At 40.3% G+C, this 20413-nt stretch overlaps 1 protein-coding gene across 3 annotated transcripts in view; it reads right to left on the bottom strand.

The window, feature by feature from the left end:
- The window catches only part of LOC120501440 (follicle-stimulating hormone receptor), an 81318-nt gene that overhangs the window by 11391 nt on the left and 49514 nt on the right, over positions 1–20413 (bottom strand). For 2 of the 3 annotated variants that reach the window (XM_039707703.1, XM_039707705.1), the window contains exons 3-8: positions 17273–17347; positions 16808–16882; positions 9160–9231; positions 6718–6795; positions 3081–3149; positions 2898–2972 (exon numbers count right to left, since the gene is read on the bottom strand). In XM_039707703.1, coding sequence (XP_039563637.1) covers positions 2898–2972; positions 3081–3149; positions 6718–6795; positions 9160–9231; positions 16808–16882; positions 17273–17347 — 444 coding nt within the window. The remainder of the gene's footprint in view (positions 1–2897; positions 2973–3080; positions 3150–6717; positions 6796–9159; positions 9232–16807; positions 16883–17272; positions 17348–20413) is intronic. The other variant, XM_039707704.1, reaches the window with a different exon arrangement.

Here is a 20413-nt window from a genome sequence, read left to right as displayed (position 1 = left end):
AGGGTCCTGCTTAAATCCACAGCCAGCATTTCTCATGGCATCATTAAGAGAATGTGTAACTTCATAGTTCTAAACAAGACCACAGGAAAAAACAGTTTTCTTTGGCTTGTTAGCTAAAAAGCATTACTGCATCCAAACTGGTTTTACACTGAATGGAAATAAATATGAATAGGAATAGCAATTAAAAATATCTAAAAGTTTTCTGAATCTTTCTTTATCTCTAAATAGTTTCAAAGACATTAAATTGTTTTTCCACAAAAAAATGTTACTTCTTATTTAAGAAACTTTTTTTTTTATGCTCATTATCACACATAAACAGAGTTAGAGAAAGTGCTTTGCACACCCCTGTGGGGTTTTTTTTCAATATGTCTGTGGGGAATGGCTATGGATACACCACTGAAAAGCCCTGAAAACCAAACACAGACATTGTGCAGGTGGTTTAGTAAACTACTCCACTGAGTTACCACACACATTTCAGCGCAGAGGTTCTTTGGGATGCTGTTCTCTCGTTAGAGGCTTGATAAATTAAATAAGCCTGATGAACAGGATTATAAAGTGGCAGTAGGAAATCAAACCAGAAGGCATCAGCAATTGAAATACGTGTTCTTGTGTTATTGTTGCTTGGCTGTGAGTCATCAGCCTTGACAGCAGCCGGTGCAGGAACAGCAAAATGAATCTACCTTCTCTTCCAATCACTCCCCTTTCCCACTGGGAGTCTCTGTTGGATTAGCAGAAATGCTGACCAGCTGATGAGGCCTGAAAGACACCTACAGAAATGGCAAAAAATAGCTCCTGGAGCAGAAATCAGAGCAGGATAGGCGGACTGGGGAGAACAATTTTCTTCATGCTTGTATCTAAACTGATCTCTGGCTGCACTTCAGGAGCTCAGCTGCGGAGCTGGGGATCTGCTGGAGCTCTCCTGCAGCCTCCATATGTGGGATCACCAGTGAAGAAAAATTGCAAGGGTGGGATGGGCCACAGCCATGCCTCACTCTGCATTGAGCCAGGACACAGCCAGAGAACTAAGGACACAAGCAAAGGCTGGTGCAAGCCACTACAGCTCTGAGAGGAGCAGCAGACAATTAAATGAAACAGTGCAGCTGAAAACTGAAGCTATGAAACTCCAAGTTGGAAACAGAATGTATATCTGTATAGAAGGAATATGTATAGTTGTGGGATTTATTAGCTATTTGATTTACTGGTCTGCTGTCAATGCTGAAATCCTTTAACTCAAAGCCTTTCCCAGAGAGAGATTCTAATTCAGCCAAGAGCTGTAAGTCTGAGAGAGGAAATAATTTGTGAAACTCTGTAGCCTGCACAAGGCCTATGATTAGTGCTGTCTATTTGTGTTTGTATTTCTTTCACATTACTTTAACATGATGAATTATAAAACAGAAGTTGGCATTAATTGACTCCTTAACACTGGTTCAGGAAGATCAAGAGTTAAACCACCTCGATATTCATTCTATTAGAACATTGCAGTCTGCAACACAGATTTGATTGCAGGAACAGCAAAAATGTGATTTGTCCCAGCAAAAATGTGATTATGAGTCAATCATTTCCACAAGTGAAAGCACATCCCTGGTGATGGAGGAGTAAGAAGGCTCTTTCATGATCTCATCCAGGATAAAAAGGTAATTTCCCATCCATGGAATAGGGAGTGTATTGGTAATGGAACAGAAAACTTTTTACACAAATAACTCAGTGTTAGAAATTGAACTATCAAATGAATCTCAACTACAGGCAAATCAATTTGATAAACCTCCAGAATATGATTGTATCAAGTATAGCCTGCAAAGAAAATGCACTTACTTTTCGCTATAAGAAACAATGATTTCCCAAAGAAACACCTATGACATTACTGGTCCAAAGATGCTCCAGTGTCAGTCTTTTCCAAAAAAAAGAAGATGCTTTGAAGAAACAATCAAAGTGGAGCAGAATGCAGTAAGCCCAACTCTTTATATCATAGGTACATTGATCATCACACAGTGGAAAATGAGGCCTTCAGAAGAGCTCTGGATTCAACTTAAGATTAATCACACATTTTTTCTCCCTCCTTTTCAGATTTTTAACCACTCTAGCATCTGTGCAAAATATTCCAGCAGCACCAATGACCCCTCTCACTTGTTCGGGGTGACTTTTAGCCCTTTCTGGACAACCAGGTAGATGCAAAGAGAGAAAGGTTCCAATGAATCAGTGAGATGAAAAAAGAACCTCACATCTCTCTTGTAGCCCTTACATGTGGTGCCTTGTGCTCAGAAGCACAGGCAGCTGTGCAAACTTATGTACTTTTGGAGCCTGTGGCAAACTGTGGCTTGAGGTAACGGTGGCTGAGATCCATGAGCATCCTACTGCTGAATTTTCCACTGCTGAGTTCTTGATTCCCAGCTCATCAACCATCATGGACATCCTGCTGTGACTGTGTGGGATGTATCTCATACCTATCCCAATCCCCATCCCTGCAGGATGGGAATTTTGTTTCAGAATTAAGCTGCACAGATGCAGGGGCAGATCTTCAATGGCAAGTAATTCAGATTTCAGCACTAAGAACCACTCATCCAGTTTTGATTTTGCTCAAACTGAAAATCAAAAGCATATTTTTTAAGTGGAAAAAACAAATCAGAATGACTCCTCTCTTGCAAAGTTTAACAAACTGTGGAACGAACCTGGATCTAAATCTCTCACCTTCAATACTCAAAAACTTGAGGACAAAGTGAAAATAAAATTCTACATTGAAATTTCAGTTATAGCTTCCTTTTTTAAATTCAGAACTAGACCTCTGGTTTTGACCTCCAAGGTTTGTAAGAGGTTGAAATCCAGACTGGCCTTCATATGTTCTTCTCTGACCTTTTCTAAGGAGTCAGTAATGAGAAAAATGTTATCCAACTACTACTTACAAAACAACGGGTCCATTGGCTCCCTGGAAGACCTCATTTGGTAATTTTTCTAGGTTGTGATTATCACTTAGATTTCTGAAAAACACAATATTTTATGCTGAAACAATCTGAGACTAAAAAGAAAAAAACTTGCAGAAGTCACTGTCTTCCTTTTTCAGAATTGCAAACAACAGAAATAGTTACAGCTCATCTAGGTATGTTCCATTAAATGCATGGTCCTCAATGTCTTGAATTCCATTTTTATTGAGCCATCTGCAACAGAGAAAAGGAAAAGAGAGTTGTGTTCTTATTTATGCTTCATGACTAAAATTTATGCTTCAAAACAGGGAATCTCAAACAAATAAAATCTTTAAATGGACATTGAAATGGTGAAATTTCTGCAAATCCTAGCCTGTAAGACCCCAGTAGTGGAGGATGGCTTTGGACAGGCAGACATGAATAGGGTGGATGAGTGCTACCATCAGAGATGGCAGCTGGAGTAAGTTCCTGAACTAAGGGCAGAGCTGCTGAAGATGCTGGCACTGCTCATGGCTCCACTGGGAAGGCAGCAGAGGAGCCAAGGAGACCAGAATCTTTCCTGTTGATGTTGTCAGTGCTACTCAGTTTTGCTCATAGCAAGATGCTTTTGAAATGCTGGGCCACGGCTTCACCTTTGCCAGTTATTAGGGAAAAAGCCTGCTGTGTGCCATGGGCTGACATCCACAGCCAGGCAGGTGGAGGAGGGGGGCTGATAGTCACTGAGCCAGACAGGAGGGCAGAAGGGGGCAGCCAAACTGCCTAGAAAGCAGGTGATTCCTCCTACACTGCTGCCTTGACAAATTACACTCCCTGTCTGCTCTGCTGCCCAGTCCTTCCTCCCCAGGCTCCTTTCCCCGGGAGGAGGCCACAGGTAGTGAACCTGGCAATTGAAGCTCCTGGGGCTCTCTGCCAAGTTTTTACTCTGGTGCATTACCTAATTAAGGTTTAACGACCTTCCTTCTGTCCCTTCAGGTGCTAAAAATTTACATTTAGGTCAGTTATATTTATCATCTTTACGGTGCAATCTTTCATCTCGCCTTAAACGTCACTTCGCAGCTCACGCCCTCTCCAACAGGCAATGACAGGACAGATTGATGGCAGAAATGGCCTGATTTAATTAAACTGTCACCAAACCTGGACTCTTTTCTAATTCACTTTGAAAGCTGAGCATACAAGTGACCCACTTATCTGAGGTCTGAGGTGGTGAGCTAAGGTCAGCATGGAAATCAGTCATGGGTCTGGCTGAAAGGATTGCTCTTTTGACCATGACAGGCAGATGCACATAGCTCTGTGTCTATAATGTCTGTCAGGCTGGATCAGGAGAACTGTCACCGTCCCCTTCACTTGCCAGCACTATTAGACATGAGTGAGCAGGCACAGAGGAGAGACAGGTCCCTGCTTACAGCATTTGAAACATTTATTATATTACATTGATCTTATAAATTTGTAGCTGCCAGGCTGATAGATACGTTTTTAATCACACTATTAGCACGTGCTGCATTCTCTCACTGAACATGATGTTAATGCAATGAGATACTAAGGTTGTAAAACAGTCACTGTAGCCACACAGTGTGGACTATATACTCCTGTCACCTGGCTAATAGCATCTGAGTAGTAAAAAGAGCAAAAAAAAAAAATTACCCAAATCCTGAGACCTCATTATAGTACCCATAGATGAATTCCTATTGAGCCAAATTCTCCCCTCACTTCAATCAGCATCCTTACTGACTCCACTAACTCCTACATTAGCAAGATGACAATGGAGGCAGAGAGCACAGCTTGGACGTGGGGGCTCTTCCTTATCATTTCATGGCTAGAGCAGATTTTTAAAACTCTAAAATTCACCCAGTGCAAGAGGTCACTGTCCCTGAGGAACAGGAATTTACACCCTATTTCAGGACTGGAAAGGTCTATCTTAGAGCCTAAGTTGCATGCAGACCTGGAAGCAAGGTGGATTTCTTCCACAGATTTCTAGCACTTCATTGCCAAATGTCCCCTCAGCTCCCAGCTGTGCTGATCCCATGCATAGCAGAAGATCAAATGCAAACCAAATTACTGGTTGAAATAAGCTTGGAGCCTTGGACTTCTTCCACAGATTTCTAGCACTTCATTACCAAATGTGCCCTCAGCTCCCAACTGTGCTGATCCCATGCATAGAAGATCAAATGCAAACCAAATTACTGGTGGAAATATGCTTGGAAGCTTGGAGCCTTGGACTATTAAAATTATTTCTCCCTAGAATGTGGGGGTTCAGTGGATCCTGGGTGATTTTACTCATCTTGATACACCTGCTTTCACTAAATGATGTTGCTGTGACTCTGTTGAGTTCCTGGGACTTCAGTTTTGTATAGAAAAATGGCATATTTGTGCCTAAAATGAACTAAGTTCACCACAGCACAAGGAAAGGCTGATCATGGACTCTCAAAGGGTGCATGCAGGGCCTATGTCCCAAATTTACCCAAACAGAGTAAAGTTAGGACACTGCCTGATCAGGGTACTGGACGCCAGGTCTGCTCACACAGTTCTTGCACAGCTGGTGGGTGTGGGGAGCCCGTGACAATGACAGAAATCATAGAAAATTTGGGCTGGAAGGGACCTTAAAGATCACTCGGTTACAAACCCCATGCCATGGACAACAACACCTTCCACTAGAGCAGCCTGCACAAAGCTCCATCCAACTTGCCCTTTTGCACTTCCAGGGATGGGGTATCCACATCTTCTCTGGGCAACCTGTTCTGCTTCCTCATCCCCTCACAGTAAAGAATTTCTTCCTGATGTAAGCAATGAAACCTTTTGGGGAGAAAGGGGAAAGCCAACTTCAAGCTGCTCAGGTGGCACAGAGAGATCAAAACACAGCAAAACTCTAGGATATTTATCTTACCCGCCAGTGGTATCATGAAAACATAGTATTTGTTGTGCAGTACTTTGGAAATATATACTTGAGAAAAGTCTGTGTGTACATGTGTGTGTGTGTGCTCAAAACTTCAGAAAAGTATAGAGAGCTTGTGCATAACTGATAGGGAAAAGGGAGAGATAAATCCAAATGACTTGTTACTGGCCTCTCTTCATTATTGATGGTCTGACCTTGCTCGCCCCAGAATGACGTGAGCTCAGTCAATTCAAACCTCTCTTTTCTCTCTCAGTGTGCCAGGTAAACCACATGGTGGGAATTTTTTCCAGTCTGGCCACTGGCTAAGTGAAAGGCAGGCAGCTTGTTAGCAAGCAAACAGTATGTTTTGATATACAGAAAGAAAGGATCAAAGAAGCCAGTTAGCTCATTAAAATACATGGTTGTTCAAATCAAATGTAGAGCCAGCTAACCATGCAGCTCCAAACTGCATTGTGAACCCACTCATACCAGTGCATTAACATTGTGTAGAAAGAAACCACATTTCCACAACATCTTCATACATTCTGCCCAAGTAATAAATGTCTTTGAGTGATGTGTCTGACTGTAAATATTTATGAGTCGCACCGTCCTTTTGAACACAATTTGTATCACAGGGAACTGTAGCTGTAGGTGTTTAACCTTGGCATTGGTAATTATTAAATTCACTCTCTGATGTGCTTCTAAAATAAAGAGCAGGAATAGAACACAACAAAAAAAAACAACCCCAAAAGCATTCATTTGTTTCATGGCAGGGAAACAGAATACAGAGATCTCAGGGGCAAGGAGAGATGTAAAATCTCAAATTGAATTTGGAAGTGTATGAAAAAGTGCCCAACTCCTGCTATCCTTGACCCTATTCTGGAAAAGAAATGAGCTAACAAGGAGAATAATGAGTTTACTATGTTTACTCACAGAATCACACTTTCAGAACTCAGGCCCATGAATGAATTTCTTTCAATTGTACGTATATTGATATTGTCTTGAATATCTCTGAAAAATAAAATACAATAGAAACTACACCTTTTTGTACTTCTATGTGCCTTTCAATACAATCTGCTGCTTCAAACACAGTATTTTTTCCTTATATTCAGTCTGAGGAAGTACTACAGACAGAGGGTAATAACCGAAGTTTCCAAGACATTTTTCTCCCACAGAGCACAAACCTTCCTGATAAAAAAGGCTGGAGCAAAACATTTTCAACACCCCCATACTTTCCTCCCAAATAGGCTGAAGACATTAAAATGCATATAAGCTCAGGTCTATAACCCTGAGGTGGATGAAATAGCTCCTCCAGAAAACATACTCCCCAGAAAATGCAATTGGAGGGGCTGCAAGGCCATCCCTTCTCTCAGCCTCCCAACCAGAAGGAGGAAAGCCATTAGCCTTTCTGGCTTGATTCAGCAGGGCACCTACCAGCCCATGAATCATTCCCCAGCTGATGTCAACAGGGTTGCTTATGAGCTTTGTATGTGCTTAAGAACTTAAATGCAGAACCCCTGTCAGTGCAATTTGTTGAATGGACAAGTAAGAATTTCTGTCTTTCCTCGGTTGTGACTGATACAAAAAAAACACCAAAAAACCAAAAACCAAAAGACAAAAACCGTTCTGTTGCTGGCTCAATATAGGCCTCAGAGAAGTTAAATAGTGTTACTCATAATTTAGACTGGAGATATTGCTGTTTCCATGCTGTTTCTGTTGGAAAGCACAGAACAAAATTAATTATCTGCAAAGCTTGAAATTAAGTGTGGTTCCAAAATGATCTCATGCTGACAGCTCCATAGAGCCACAACTCTGCACAGAGTGACACTTACACAGAGGCTTCATTCAGCAAACTGAGGGCAGCAGGGGCAGGAATAGGGAGGGAACACAGCACCCATACAAGTGAACTGCATCCCTCTACTAGTATTTATTGTGCAGTGCTTTGGAAATATATACTTGAGAAAAGTCTGTGTGCTCTGCCCTTTATAAAATTTCAAGACCTGTCTTTGGGACTTAAATATTGGCACAGCTGAAGCCAAGGGGAATTCTCTTATTGACCAAGGGAACACAGCACCCATGCAAGTGAACTGCATCCCTCTACTAAAGCTCTGCCCTTTATAAAATTTCAAGACCTGTCTTTGGGACTTAAATATTGGCACAGCTGAAGCCAAGGGGAATTCTCTTATTGACCTCAGAGGGTGCAAGGTTTCAGCTGAGGTCTAGTTTGGGACTCAATCAGTATCAAGGTCTATTTATTCTTACAGAGAAGTGAGGAGCTGCACCAAAAAAATTAAAAGCTCTTGCTGGTACAGGATTCAGTAATTCCTGTCTAGTTAAGAGTGATGATAAACATAAAGGTGCACAGGTGAAAGTCTCTGTAGTGCCATAGTTGTTGCATTTCCTTGATGGTTTCGAGGAGCAATGAACTGAAGTTCTCAGAATTATGTACATCAAATGTGTATTCCTGATCTTATAGTCTGTATACTATATTCAGTCATCCCCTCTATATTTTATATGCATTTTATTGATATTAATGGGTATTACTAAGATAACCATTAATAACTGCAGGATTAATGTTTCTGCAGGTTGAAATCTTTTAATCAAACATCTGAAGACACAGAAATTTGTAAGAGAATTAACAATAAATCCTGTCCTAAAAATTGCTTTCAGTTATACTAAGAACTGACTGAGAAATGTATGTCAAAATATTTTTCAGTGAAAAAGAAACCAAGTTTTTCTGACATGCATTTTTTCTGCAGAAGAAGTACTTTAGGAAATTAACAGCCTGTTTTCACACAAAATTTTGCATAATTTTTTTTTCCTTGTTAGCACTGGAGTTTTCCATAGTAAAAATTTTTAATTTTCTGGACAGTTTTACTGACAGAGGAAAATGGAAAAGGGTATGATAGGTAATCCCCAGAGTTTGGGTTTTGGTGTGGTTTGCTGTTGCTGTTATTTTTCTTTTCTTTGTGATGTGGCCACTTCTGATGGAACTCAGCTCTGAGATCAGTGACTCTTCCCAGGCAGGTCAGAAAATTTTCACCAGGTGGCAATAAATTTTCACTGCCACCTTCCTGGTTTGGATTTCATCTTCTGAAAGAGGAGTCAAAGGCTGTTATCTGTCCCCAGACACATGTTCACATTGCAGTTAAAGGAAGAGTGGTCTGTAAAGAGCAAGTCTTGATGCTTTGTAGAACGGAGACCTGGAGAGAACTGAGACCTTCTGACCATTAATTCCTGGAAAATCACAATCAACATGCCACTGCGGAGCTAATAAATGAACACATGGGGAATCATGTCTTGAAAGGCTTTGCTGGAGCAGAAGAACACTCAAAGGCAGCTTTCAAAAAGTGAAAAGCAAACGTTCAAACTTACAGCAAAACTTTCTGGAAAGAGTGAACCTTGTGGACAGCAGGTAAAAACCGAAGGCCAGTGTTTGATATCAACCTAAGGGGAAGAGAAGATGAAGATTATTCAGTCTGCCCTGGAAAGAAGGCAGCAATTAATGGAGAAGAGAGAACACTGGACTTGAAATGGTTGTCACAAAAGGCAGAGAAGTGGGGTTTTCCAGTAGGAAACTTGACATTGTAATTTAAAAAGGTTTTAGTCTAAAATAAAAGCTGAATTCTGACGATAGACGTAAAGGGAGAAATCCTACCTTGGATGATAACACGGTCCCTCCTGATGATCTCAGTAAATTGTCCATATTAATTTCCCAACATATTCTAAGAAATCAACTGCACTGACATGGGATAATTTTTTTCACAGTAGATGTTTTATGACAAAAGTATCGACCCACCACAATTTTAACCTTCTACTATAATAGAGGACACATTAATTCCAGGGGCAATTAATTGATGAAATTAGGACAGAATTAGGACATTTTGCTCCCCAGCACCTTTGATAGTGAGGAGCCAAAACCGTGGAGACATTTCAGCAGTTTGTGCAGCTGGAAATGGACCCAAGCCTCTGTCCTTAGATACCTGCACCCTCCCTCTGCACTGACCATCTCTGCCCACTGCACTGTGGCTCCTGCCCATGAAACACCACCCCAGAACTGTTGATTCTGAAGGACAACCCTGTGCTCACAGGCACTGAGGTCACAGGTATCCAGAGAGATGGACCACATCTAATTTAGTCAAATTTTGTTATCCAGAGCAGTGGCAAGGTGAGGAAAAATGTGATGGTGCATTGCAGCAGGAGATGACTGGTGGCTGCTGATGGCTGCAAGGAGGGCTCAGTGCTGGAGGGAGGAGTTGGACTGGACTGGCCTCTGAACATTTGGGAGCTTCTCCAGACACCAAAAAGTCTCATGTTTACCCCACCAAAGAAAGAGAAAATGTGGATTCTTGAAAGTTTGATTATATCTTTTTTTTTAATATATGAGATGGTAAAGAAGGTAACCTTTCACTGAGAATATTGGTTTCTTAAAGAACACAGGATATGTAAGGGTTTTTTATCCTGGCACTTAGGACAACATTCTTTTATTATTACATGAGATTTTTAATTTTTTTTTTAAACAGACTCATTCCTGAATAGCTGAATTGTGATCAAAGGACTGGTTGAGACTGGAAAAAGGTAACGTTGTTCATATGATGTTTTTTTAGTAACCTAGATTATTTCAGGAGAGTTGCAATATTTCAGGTTTCATAATTTGAACCGAAACTGAACTCCTCCATGTGACAACCAAATCCTACATTTGGGAACTCAGGGTGACACATAAGTCCATAAAAAGTCATTCACTTGCATAAGTACTGCTCTGAGCTCCCTGAGATGGTATCTGGGTATCCTCAGATGCTGAAAAGCCAACTTTGATCTGTCTCATCTTGTAACAGAAAGCAATAGTTCATATGCAGGGAAAAATTAACTTAGTATTAGTGAATATTCAAGAAGTCAATTTGGGAAAGTTGCTGAAATGTCAAGACTGTTTCATCTCAGGATTCAGAGTGGTCTGATATTGCATTAACTTAAAAAAAAAAGCTATCATGTGTGACCAAGAAAGCTCCACAAAAATGCCTCTGAAAAACTATTACATATAGTTAAATAGAAAGCATGATTAATGAAGCAGGTGGGCTATACAAGGTCCTTGTTACATAAAACATCTCTGCACTTACACAAAAGGATTTTGCAAAAAAAAAAAAAATTAGAAGCAATAGGAGAAGAACCTGTAACTCCATTTTACAATATTTTAAAATTCACCCTCTAAATTACTGGAGATATACAGGGTTTTAGTGGTAAGCTGCCTTTAATTTTAAATGATTCATATGCTAAAAATTCACACAATCTTATTTTACAAGCCCCTTTTAAACACAAATTATGGCATACATTTCCCTTAGTAGGAAAATGAAGGAGGAGACTGCTGCCAAGAAGTGTGTGGCTACTGCAGGGCAGAGAAGACATAAGAAGCTTTTCTTTCTATAGTCCTTTCCCAAGAAAATCTCAGTCCTCATGGTGCAGCAATGAAAGGTGACAGGGCTTCAGCATCTGCTATTCAAACACTGCTCCCAAGGGCAACTTAATCCCAGCATATCAAAATTCCACATTGGTTATCTGGGCTTTCACCCCACGTGGGAGAAAAAACATCCCCAATGCCTTGGGTTAGTTCCGATCTTTCCAGTAATTCCAAAGTGTTCAGGGCACAATTTTCACTGGTGTCAACTGAGCAGCATGAAATGAAGAGGAAAGCATCTTTGACAAATCATTCCATATTGAAGTAAATCTACAGGTGGTACAAGGCACTGATTGCACAGAGGCACAGAATGGTGATTAGGAGCAGGAGAGGATGTTCTTTTAATTAAACGCAGAAAAAAGAACTGAAAAAATATTCAGCTAGACTGCATCCTAGATCTTCCCTCTCTTTTTATTCCACCAGCAAATCTCCAGAGGCCTTTAAGTGGATAATCTTTTTAGAATGTAGATAATCCAATTTACTGAATATCTTTCCTGCAGGACAGCTTTGTCAATATATTTACCATACAATGTATACATCCTTAGTAACCTCACTTTAAACAAGTGTCCTCTTTAATCTGTGTTATAACTGAGTCCCCCCTTGCCATGCATAAACAGCTTGGTGAGATTTTTTTTTTTCAGACTGCTGATGGCTGCTTTCCAAGGTATTAATTGTCTTTCTGAAAAGGCTTACCAGAGTCAGCACTTAAGAAAACAGAGCACCACAATCAACAGAAAAAAAAAAAGTTTCAAAAACTAATTCCTGGAAGATTCAGGCTGCTTAACTCCAGATATAAGAACTCATCTAAGTTGGTTTTTTTTTTGTGCCAAATTATAGGAGCTATTCTGACAAATCTGTGAACGCAGTTTACCTCATCAATTTACTGTGGGTATTTGCTAAATTGCAAACTCAACGTAGGCAGAGATAAACACAACTTCACTCAGGAAGCACTATCTTTGTGTCCCTTAATCACACTGGTCACTTGATGGTGCTTGTGAGCCTGATTGCACTGGGACATTCATTCCTCTGATTGAGGTATCCCAAGCTTCTTACATCTGCAGCCCCCACTCCTGGGGAAAGGTCTTTAACTGTGAGGATGCCATGCCAAAGGAAGGAGTGGATCATCACTTCTTTTTATTGAAAAGTCAACCCCAAGAAAAGGGTCAGGAATTCTGTGGGGTTTGCTGCACCTGCAGCAAATGCAGATTTGTGTTTAGGAAGCACCAGACAGGTACAAGTTGCTGTTAGACTTTGGAGTTCAGTTCTGCTCCTTCTGCAGGCAAAACCTATATTTTTGAGACCTACATTTTCCTTCCCCTCTAACAATTCAGCTGTATGCCTTCAAAATTAACCTGAAAGGAGTGTTACACTCAAATCTTTGTATTGTAAGATGAGATTGCTTAATGCAGGACATGGACACCCCTCAAAAATAAACCAAAGGACATAGATCACATATGAGAACTAGTTTTGGAAAGAAAATGAGTTTGAAAAGCCATCACTACATTATTAAGGAGACTATGCCACAGGTCTCCCTAATGAGAGCCAGATAAATAATCTTGTACCCATGAAAAGGTCAGCAAGTTACCATTTTGAAGCAGTCTGTCTCTCTGGCACATACCCAAGAAAACCAATTAGCAATTCTCTTCACTGCTTCTAAAAGACTGGTGAGAAAGTTAAGGTTGCCTGTTTCTAGAAGGTTTAGGCTATTCCAGCTCTGTGTTTTTTCAGCATTCTCCTCTCCTTTGTGTTTTTGCCATACTGGTAATGATGACACAGGAGACAAAGGGAGTGGCAAAGGGGCTGAGGAGGAAAAGTATTTGTCTCCAAGTTGACAGAGATAAAAGCATATTAATATTCAACAGCTGGTGGCCATAATGAGCCCATGAAACTGATGAGGGGACTGACAAGGCTAGCTAGAGCTTCTTGCCTGCCCATAAACATGACCCAGTGGCTATACAACTATTTTTGTAGAAACACAGAGAAAGCCTTGCAAACAATGTGCTGCAAAGGTCATTAATCTAATGGGCTGTAGTACCTGGGCTCAATTTTGGACATTGATACTTAATAATTTTTTTCTCCGTGTTTTCTAAATGAAAACCACCAGTAAATGTATTCTTTTTCTGAAAGATTTTCTGCATTGTGTTTTAAGAGTTCTGCTACAGCCACAGAACTGTGTAAGGAATCAGAGCATGTGTCTTGTACCCTGCCAGACTGTCCCCATAGCTGGGAACTTCAGAAGAACCACAATGATCCAAGGATGGGCAGGTACCCAAATCCTTGTTCTTCGAGATGCTGGTTACAGCTTGGTCTCTCTGTACCTCCTTACATAGTCAGACAGAATCTGTTCTGTGTCAAGATGTTGAAAAACCATGTGTTATTCCTTCCTAACTTACAGAAATTAATGCAAAAATTAGGCAATGATGTACAGGTTTACAAGTTTCCAGGTTTTACAAGTTTCCAGGTTTTACAAGTTTCCTTTCACGGCCTTAAAATTTTTATCATTTCTGCAATAGCTGTTCCACACAGATGCTTTACCCTTTTATGAATTATTTTAAACTATAGTCTCACATGTTTACAACCTTTTGCCTGAACAACCACCACAAAACTCTCCCTAACTGAACACAAAGACCATCAATTTATTAACCTCCTCAACATCTTACCTTATATTTTCAGTACTGCCTCTTCCTTGCATGTCACAGGAAGGAATATGAGGACTGGGTTACCTTTATCAGATGGTGTTTTACAGCCTTCCATCAAGGTTTCTGCTTTCTCATTAAATTAACTATCCTACCCTTTCAAACAGCAAAGCTTTCTGCCTATTCAGTTTCCAAAAGGGCGAGCACCAGTCAGTGAAGCCAGGGGATGGAGAAAATGGCATCTTTCCTCCAGAAATGTAGGGGAGAACACGAAGGATGTACAGAGGTGATCTGAGCATGTTGATTTGAGCATGATGTTACTCAGCATCACGCCCGGCTCATTGGAAGCAGAAAGTCCCCAACAAGAACTTTGTATCCTGCTCCTGGTCTCTGTGCTGGGAAATTATGCAGTTCCACTGAAACCAACAACATTGCACAGATTTATACCCCTAGCACATCTTCCTCAGTCCTTGTTATTAGAACAAACTCCACATTCATCTGCTCAGAAGCTCCCAGCCATGAAACCTGCACCTTTTGTACTCTATACTCATGCAAGGCTGGGGGGTTTTGCCTCCTAAAATGAAGGCACACAGGGGATGCAGCATTAATCCATTAGTGGAGTAAACACCAAAGATGGATTTTATGAACATAAATCAGAGAAAAGCTTTGGCCCAAGAATGAACACGAATTAAGGGGCTGTGAATAAACTAGAGGAAATCTTCTAGTTACCAAATAATTCAGTTTCTAGAAAAGTCTCTCCTGGAAAATGGTGGAAAGCAGGAAACAGTGAAGAGCCTCAGGAATTTCAATAAAGCCCTTAATTAATGGGATATATTAAGTGGATCTGGGAAGAAATAGGATACAGCAGCTGGAGAGTCTCTTCTAGCCCTTCATGCTCACAACAGAAAAAACCTTAAAAAAACTTCAAAATGTAGTTTTATCTGAGATCAACTAGCAAGTAAAACTAGCTGAAGAGGACACGGGAATGGTCAGGTAGACAAGCAATCCTCTGTATTTTCAACCTGCTGCTTCTATAGGTCATAGGATTGCTGCTGCAGCTGAGTTTTTACATAAGTGGAATCTTTGAATGTTTGAGTCAACATGTATGGGAGAGTGGAATGGCAAGTGCTCAGAAGAGGCAACATCCACTAGTGCCAAGAGAAAAACTTTCACTATTTCAGATATTTAAAGTGTGAATTTACCTTCACCTATGATTTCTGTGTCCCTTATTTAAATGCTCACTGTGTGTTCTTTAGCATGTTCACGTTTCTTCAATTTCATGTGAGATAAATGTGCTCTCATTCTTTCTACCCATCTGAACATCTGACAACTGTACCCCCCAAGGCAGCTTGTTCTGGGGATTTTCCATGGGATAAACAAATGTTGTGGTTTTTCTCTTAGGTGGCCAGAGCCACTCAAAGACAGCAGTCACTGCTGAATGACTCAGGCTTGAAATGGGAGGAAAAAGGCACATATCTCCTCATGACAAGGAAAACTTGGAGCTTTATTTCCCTACTATCCAGACAAAATCTGTGTTTCAGTTATGCAAACACAAAATATAAAGTTTACCAAGGTTCCTGATGAATTTGATGGAGTGGGAATCAGTCAAAATAGTGGGAAGAGCAAAAATCCCACTCCAAATCTAGACACATATTCCAGTTCAATGAGGGTTTAAACTGTAGTGGCTTCTGTAGTGCTAAATACACCTTATCTCCTAAAGTCCAAGTCTTAAATCTCAAACCTTAAAGTAAAAATTCAAAGCAATGCCCCTTGGCATTTTTGAGCCCAAAACCTGTCAGATACTAGTGATTTTCAAGACTTTAAACACTCCTTGGCTTACTGGGAGCTACTCTTATCAGACCACTGACCTGATTTCATACTGTCTTTATGAAATCTCTAACCAGACAATTAAATATTTCCTTTTATGTACCCAAATGTAGAAACCATGACCAGGCTTCTTGCATGAGTAAGGAAGACAAGGCTTCCTGTATGAGTAAGGTTTCTTGTGTCAGTCAGGGGAATCAGATGGGGTTTATGTGTTCAGGTGGATGGACATGCAAAAGTTAAGTTGGTATTCTGCTGGGTGAATAAACTGGTGTCCTGCTCACCAAAGGGCACCATTTGAGCTGTGTAAGCTGCCATCATTAAAACCAACTAGTTTTAAATGGAGTTCATTGGACTTCATTTGGGTTCTAACCCAGAGGAGAGATCATCAGTCACGTTAAAACCATGTGCTAAAAGCAGTGAAAATATATTTGAGTAACCAGCTTCCTGTAAGGATGCATTCAGTTACCACTGAATTTTGATGGCAGCTCCACAGAAGCAGATGTGGCACCCCCAGCAGTGCAAATCACATTCTTGATGAGGCTGGCTGAGGAAGTAAAGCTGTACATACAGCTTTATTTTGTATTTTGTATACAATGGTTTTGTATCTGTGTAAAACTATATGTTTGTATTTTGGGGATCTAATCATCTCACATCAGGCATTTATGAAGACCATGGCTATAACACCATCTTTGCCAAAGGAAAAATAATCTGAATGCTTAACATCATGTATGTGACATATAACAGCAGGCAGCACCATAGCAAAGACAGATGAGAGATTTTATTTTTTCCCTAAGCTCCCAGAAGGAATTTCAACCTAAAATTGTTTGTATAGATGTAAGAAATCTCCAGCTCCTCTTCTCATCACTCATTTTCAACTTGTTGCTTAGAAAGGCTCAAGGAACTTGTGTGTGGGACTCGTCTGTAGAAGCTTTATCTTCAGCTTTTCTGAGGACTGTGCAGGCATGAAAATGTGTCTTGATAATGTGCAACTGGTACTGAGGAGAGGGAATCATCCTGTCTTACCACCCAAAGTTCTCAGCACAAGCTGGACAAATACGCAGGTGTGTAATTCAAAGTTACTCTAGGACTTGTAAAGAGCAAAAGATCTTACAAATATCTGAGGCTTGGAAGGTGTTGGAAGGCATCTTTATCAATGTACACGAGGTTGTTGGCTTTCTCAATTCTTCTGCAAAGAGGAAATGAAACATCAGAGAAAAATATATCAATACATTGATCTTAAAATTGTGTTTGTCCCATGATGCAGTGGAACAATATGTTGAGATTTTCTTTGTGATAGCAGAAAATCTGGATGACTTCAGGGAGCAGCCTACCATGGACAGGCAGACCCCACCACCTTTTGATCCTCGCAGTGATCTGAGGATAACTTTTCGCCTGAGCAGGTAAAGAAAGGTACAGCTGGATAACAAGATGGAAAAGACAAAGGGAGATTTCAAAAGCTCTTATAATGCTACAAATTCTTCAGTGCTTACCTGAACCAAACTGCAAAATCTTTGATACTTGCCTATAATGAATCTTTATAATTGTCTCCTTTGCATTTAGATTGCTCATTACTTACATTTCATGTAGTTTGGGAAGGTTGGAAAACACATTTGCTTCTATGACCTCCAAGGCATCATTCTGTGAGATCTCTCTGAAAAATAATTTAGAAGTCAAGATATTTCAAGTCATGGTGAAGCAGAAAATGGAGAAGTGAAAAATTCACAAGGAACTTCTCAGATTACTGATGAGTTTTAAAAAAAAGGTGGATATCAGACAAGAAAACAGAAACACTGATGAGTGCTGCTGGGGAAAGAAACAACAACAGTCAGGAACAGAGATCTGAGGCTGGAATTTGTATCTGCAGCATCAGCCCTGTATGTCCTGCTGTCACCATTCCCTGTGCATTGGAAGTCAGGGTCTATCCATCATGGGCTACTGAACTTCTGACATTACTAATTACGGATAGAAATTTAATGAAACCTTTTAACTCAGTAAAGAAAAGAGAGGGGTGAAGGTGACTGAAAACAAAGACAGCTCAAAACTTCCCAAGAAATATTCCACAACTTCAGCAACAGACACTGCTGTCTTGACCCAATGGGAAGAACAGAGATTAAAATTAACCAGCAGATGTGCCCTTGTTAGCCACAGCTGGAGACCACAGAAGTGAAGAAGTCTTTCACACCTTGGAGCAAACCTTATTTGACCTGGGCTGTACAGAGTTAATGCCCACTTACAGCCAGAGAACTGCAGAATATAAATGGCCAGTTTTACTGCTATCACCACACCAGAATGCATCTCCTGCTAGTTCAGAACACATATTCCTTTGCTTCCTTAATCTGTGAGATGGCAAAAACAGGGCTTGGGCTCTGGTGTAATTTAGAGCTCAGGATTTCTTCTGGTGAATCAAGTGGGCATTACTGCAGTGTCCCCTGTCCCAATCACATCACTTATTCTGGCACTGACCAGGAAGGTCGAGGTAAAGACAGCCATGCCAAAAGATTCCTCACTGCCATTTTTTCGGAAATGGTGCCAAAATGTTATTTCCTCAGGCTGAGGTCAGCTGTAGGAAGTAAAATTTGTAATACAGTTGTAATTCAAGTGATAGTGTCATGGTCTATTGCATTTTAATCATAAGGTAACTGCACACATCTTTGGAATGAAACCTTGGATAAATAGATTGGAAACTGAATGACTCTTGTTCCTGGATATCTTATTCTTTTGAAATTATGATGGTTGCAAATAGATTCAAATAGGCCTGAGGTAAAACAAGAGATTGTAATGCCAGGTGCACAGCCAAAAAATGATCAGAAAAATTAATCAGAGGAATATAAATGTATTCCACTCTCTTCTAAGTAACAACTGAACCATAGCTGACAGATTACCTGCCCATTTAAGACAAACAGAAGCCTTGCAAAACAAGACATGTTTTTCACCTGACCTTTTCAGTTTTAAAAAATGCCTTAGTGGTTTAATATTTTTTAGTTTAATAAGAAGTTTTCCCTTCTGTTTCCTCAAGTGTTTTTTATGGAAGAAATCCAACTCTGCTCTGCTCCAGGAGCTCTAGACTGGCTGGAGAATAAGAAAATAAAAGTACATGAGGACTGACAATAGGTGCTTGACAGAGTGCATTGAGGACTGGGTTTGTTTAGCAGTGCTGAACCACCAGCTCCCATGTAAGTGTGTTCCTCTTCGTTACTTAATTTTCAGCAGCAACAAAATGTTTCAATGGAAACAGGGATTCCTTCATGCCATGTGAGATACACAGCCATTGCAAGGGATGCTTCAAAGACTTATCATCTTCCTGTTTTCTTTAAAAATAATTATAAGTAGAAATATCCAGAAGAATAGAATAGAATAGAATAGAATAGAATAGAATAGAATAGAATAGAATAGAATAGAAGCAAAGCACACACTCCCTATAAAGTATTTATATGACAATACAAAATTCACTTGCCTAACTACAGTCTCAAAGATTTAACAAAGTGGGAGGTGTCTCACACTTTTTAGGTTTGGTTTGGTTTTCCTCATGCTCTTTTTGGGTGGTCAGGTGTATATTTGTCATTCCCCACAATCTAAAAATCAGTTGTCTAGAAAAAAGAAAATCTTCAGAAAAAGCACCATGTTTAATACCAACAAATACATTTGGCCAGAAGATACTTCATGCCACTAAGAAGTTCAGGGAAAAAAATGTTGCAGATGTGTTGGCCTTATACAGGCAAAAATGGTTTATTAAGAAACCATAATACAGTTGCGACCTCACCCAGCAGATAGTGCTGCTGAGGGTAATACTTTTTTATGATCCAATCTGCTATCTAACTTTGGAACAACTTGGATGACACAGCTTTTTTAATGGATTGCTTAAAAATGAATGTTTCTGCATCAGAGCAGTGTTTTGGCTTCCTGTGAGTGTGGTAGGTTATTGGCTTTGTTTTGATTCAAGAAATGGAAGGTACAGATCTGATTAAGATGGGGCACAAGTGGGCCATGGCACTCTGGAAGGCTTGGAGAATGCACGGTGAGGGAAAGGAATGAAGAGAGGGAGGAAGATAGGAATCTCTAAACTGTTTTTGCAAGATTAGGTTTTTAAAATAGCAAGTTTTTTAGAGATTGTGTTTTAGACAGAATTAAATAACACCTGTGTGAGGGGGCTCTCAGAGATATGGGAAATGACTGGGCTTTCATTCTAACATTCCCATTCACAGGGACACAGGCAACAGTCTTGGTTTGTTTAAACAGGTAATAAAAATATGGACATATATAAATATGTCAATTTACAATGTCATTTTTTTGTCTTCAAGCTGAAGCAAACCTCTTTTTCAGCTAATGAGGTTATAAGCATCTCAACTCCAGTAAAAGGAACAGAAGGGAAAACTGTCAGTGGCAGAAGGCAGTAACCCTTCTGGTGCTGGGCTGCATCCTCTGTGTTCAGGGGATTGCAGTGGTGAGGGAAAAGACCCTCTGTCCTTTGCAATGAACTGTACCCTCTGCCATACTCTCTCCAGGAAATCCTGGTGGTGATGACCTTACTCTTCATTGTTTTTGCAGATGAATCCCAGTTTTGGGCTGCACATACACCTGACAGGGCTGTCATTCAGGTAAGAAGGTAAATAAAATAAAACCATTCTCTTTAGGAGATCAGGCACACACTGTGAACAATAGGCAACACCAATCTAGGGTTTGGTTGCATAATTTGTGTGAACTATTTATTCATACCCAG

The sequence above is a fragment of the Passer montanus genome, unplaced genomic scaffold (assembly GCF_014805655.1).
Source record: "Passer montanus isolate IOZ18808 unplaced genomic scaffold, ASM1480565v1 scaffold2, whole genome shotgun sequence".
Taxonomy (NCBI): domain Eukaryota; kingdom Metazoa; phylum Chordata; class Aves; order Passeriformes; family Passeridae; genus Passer; species Passer montanus.
This window is presented reverse-complemented; position numbering and strand designations above follow the sequence as displayed.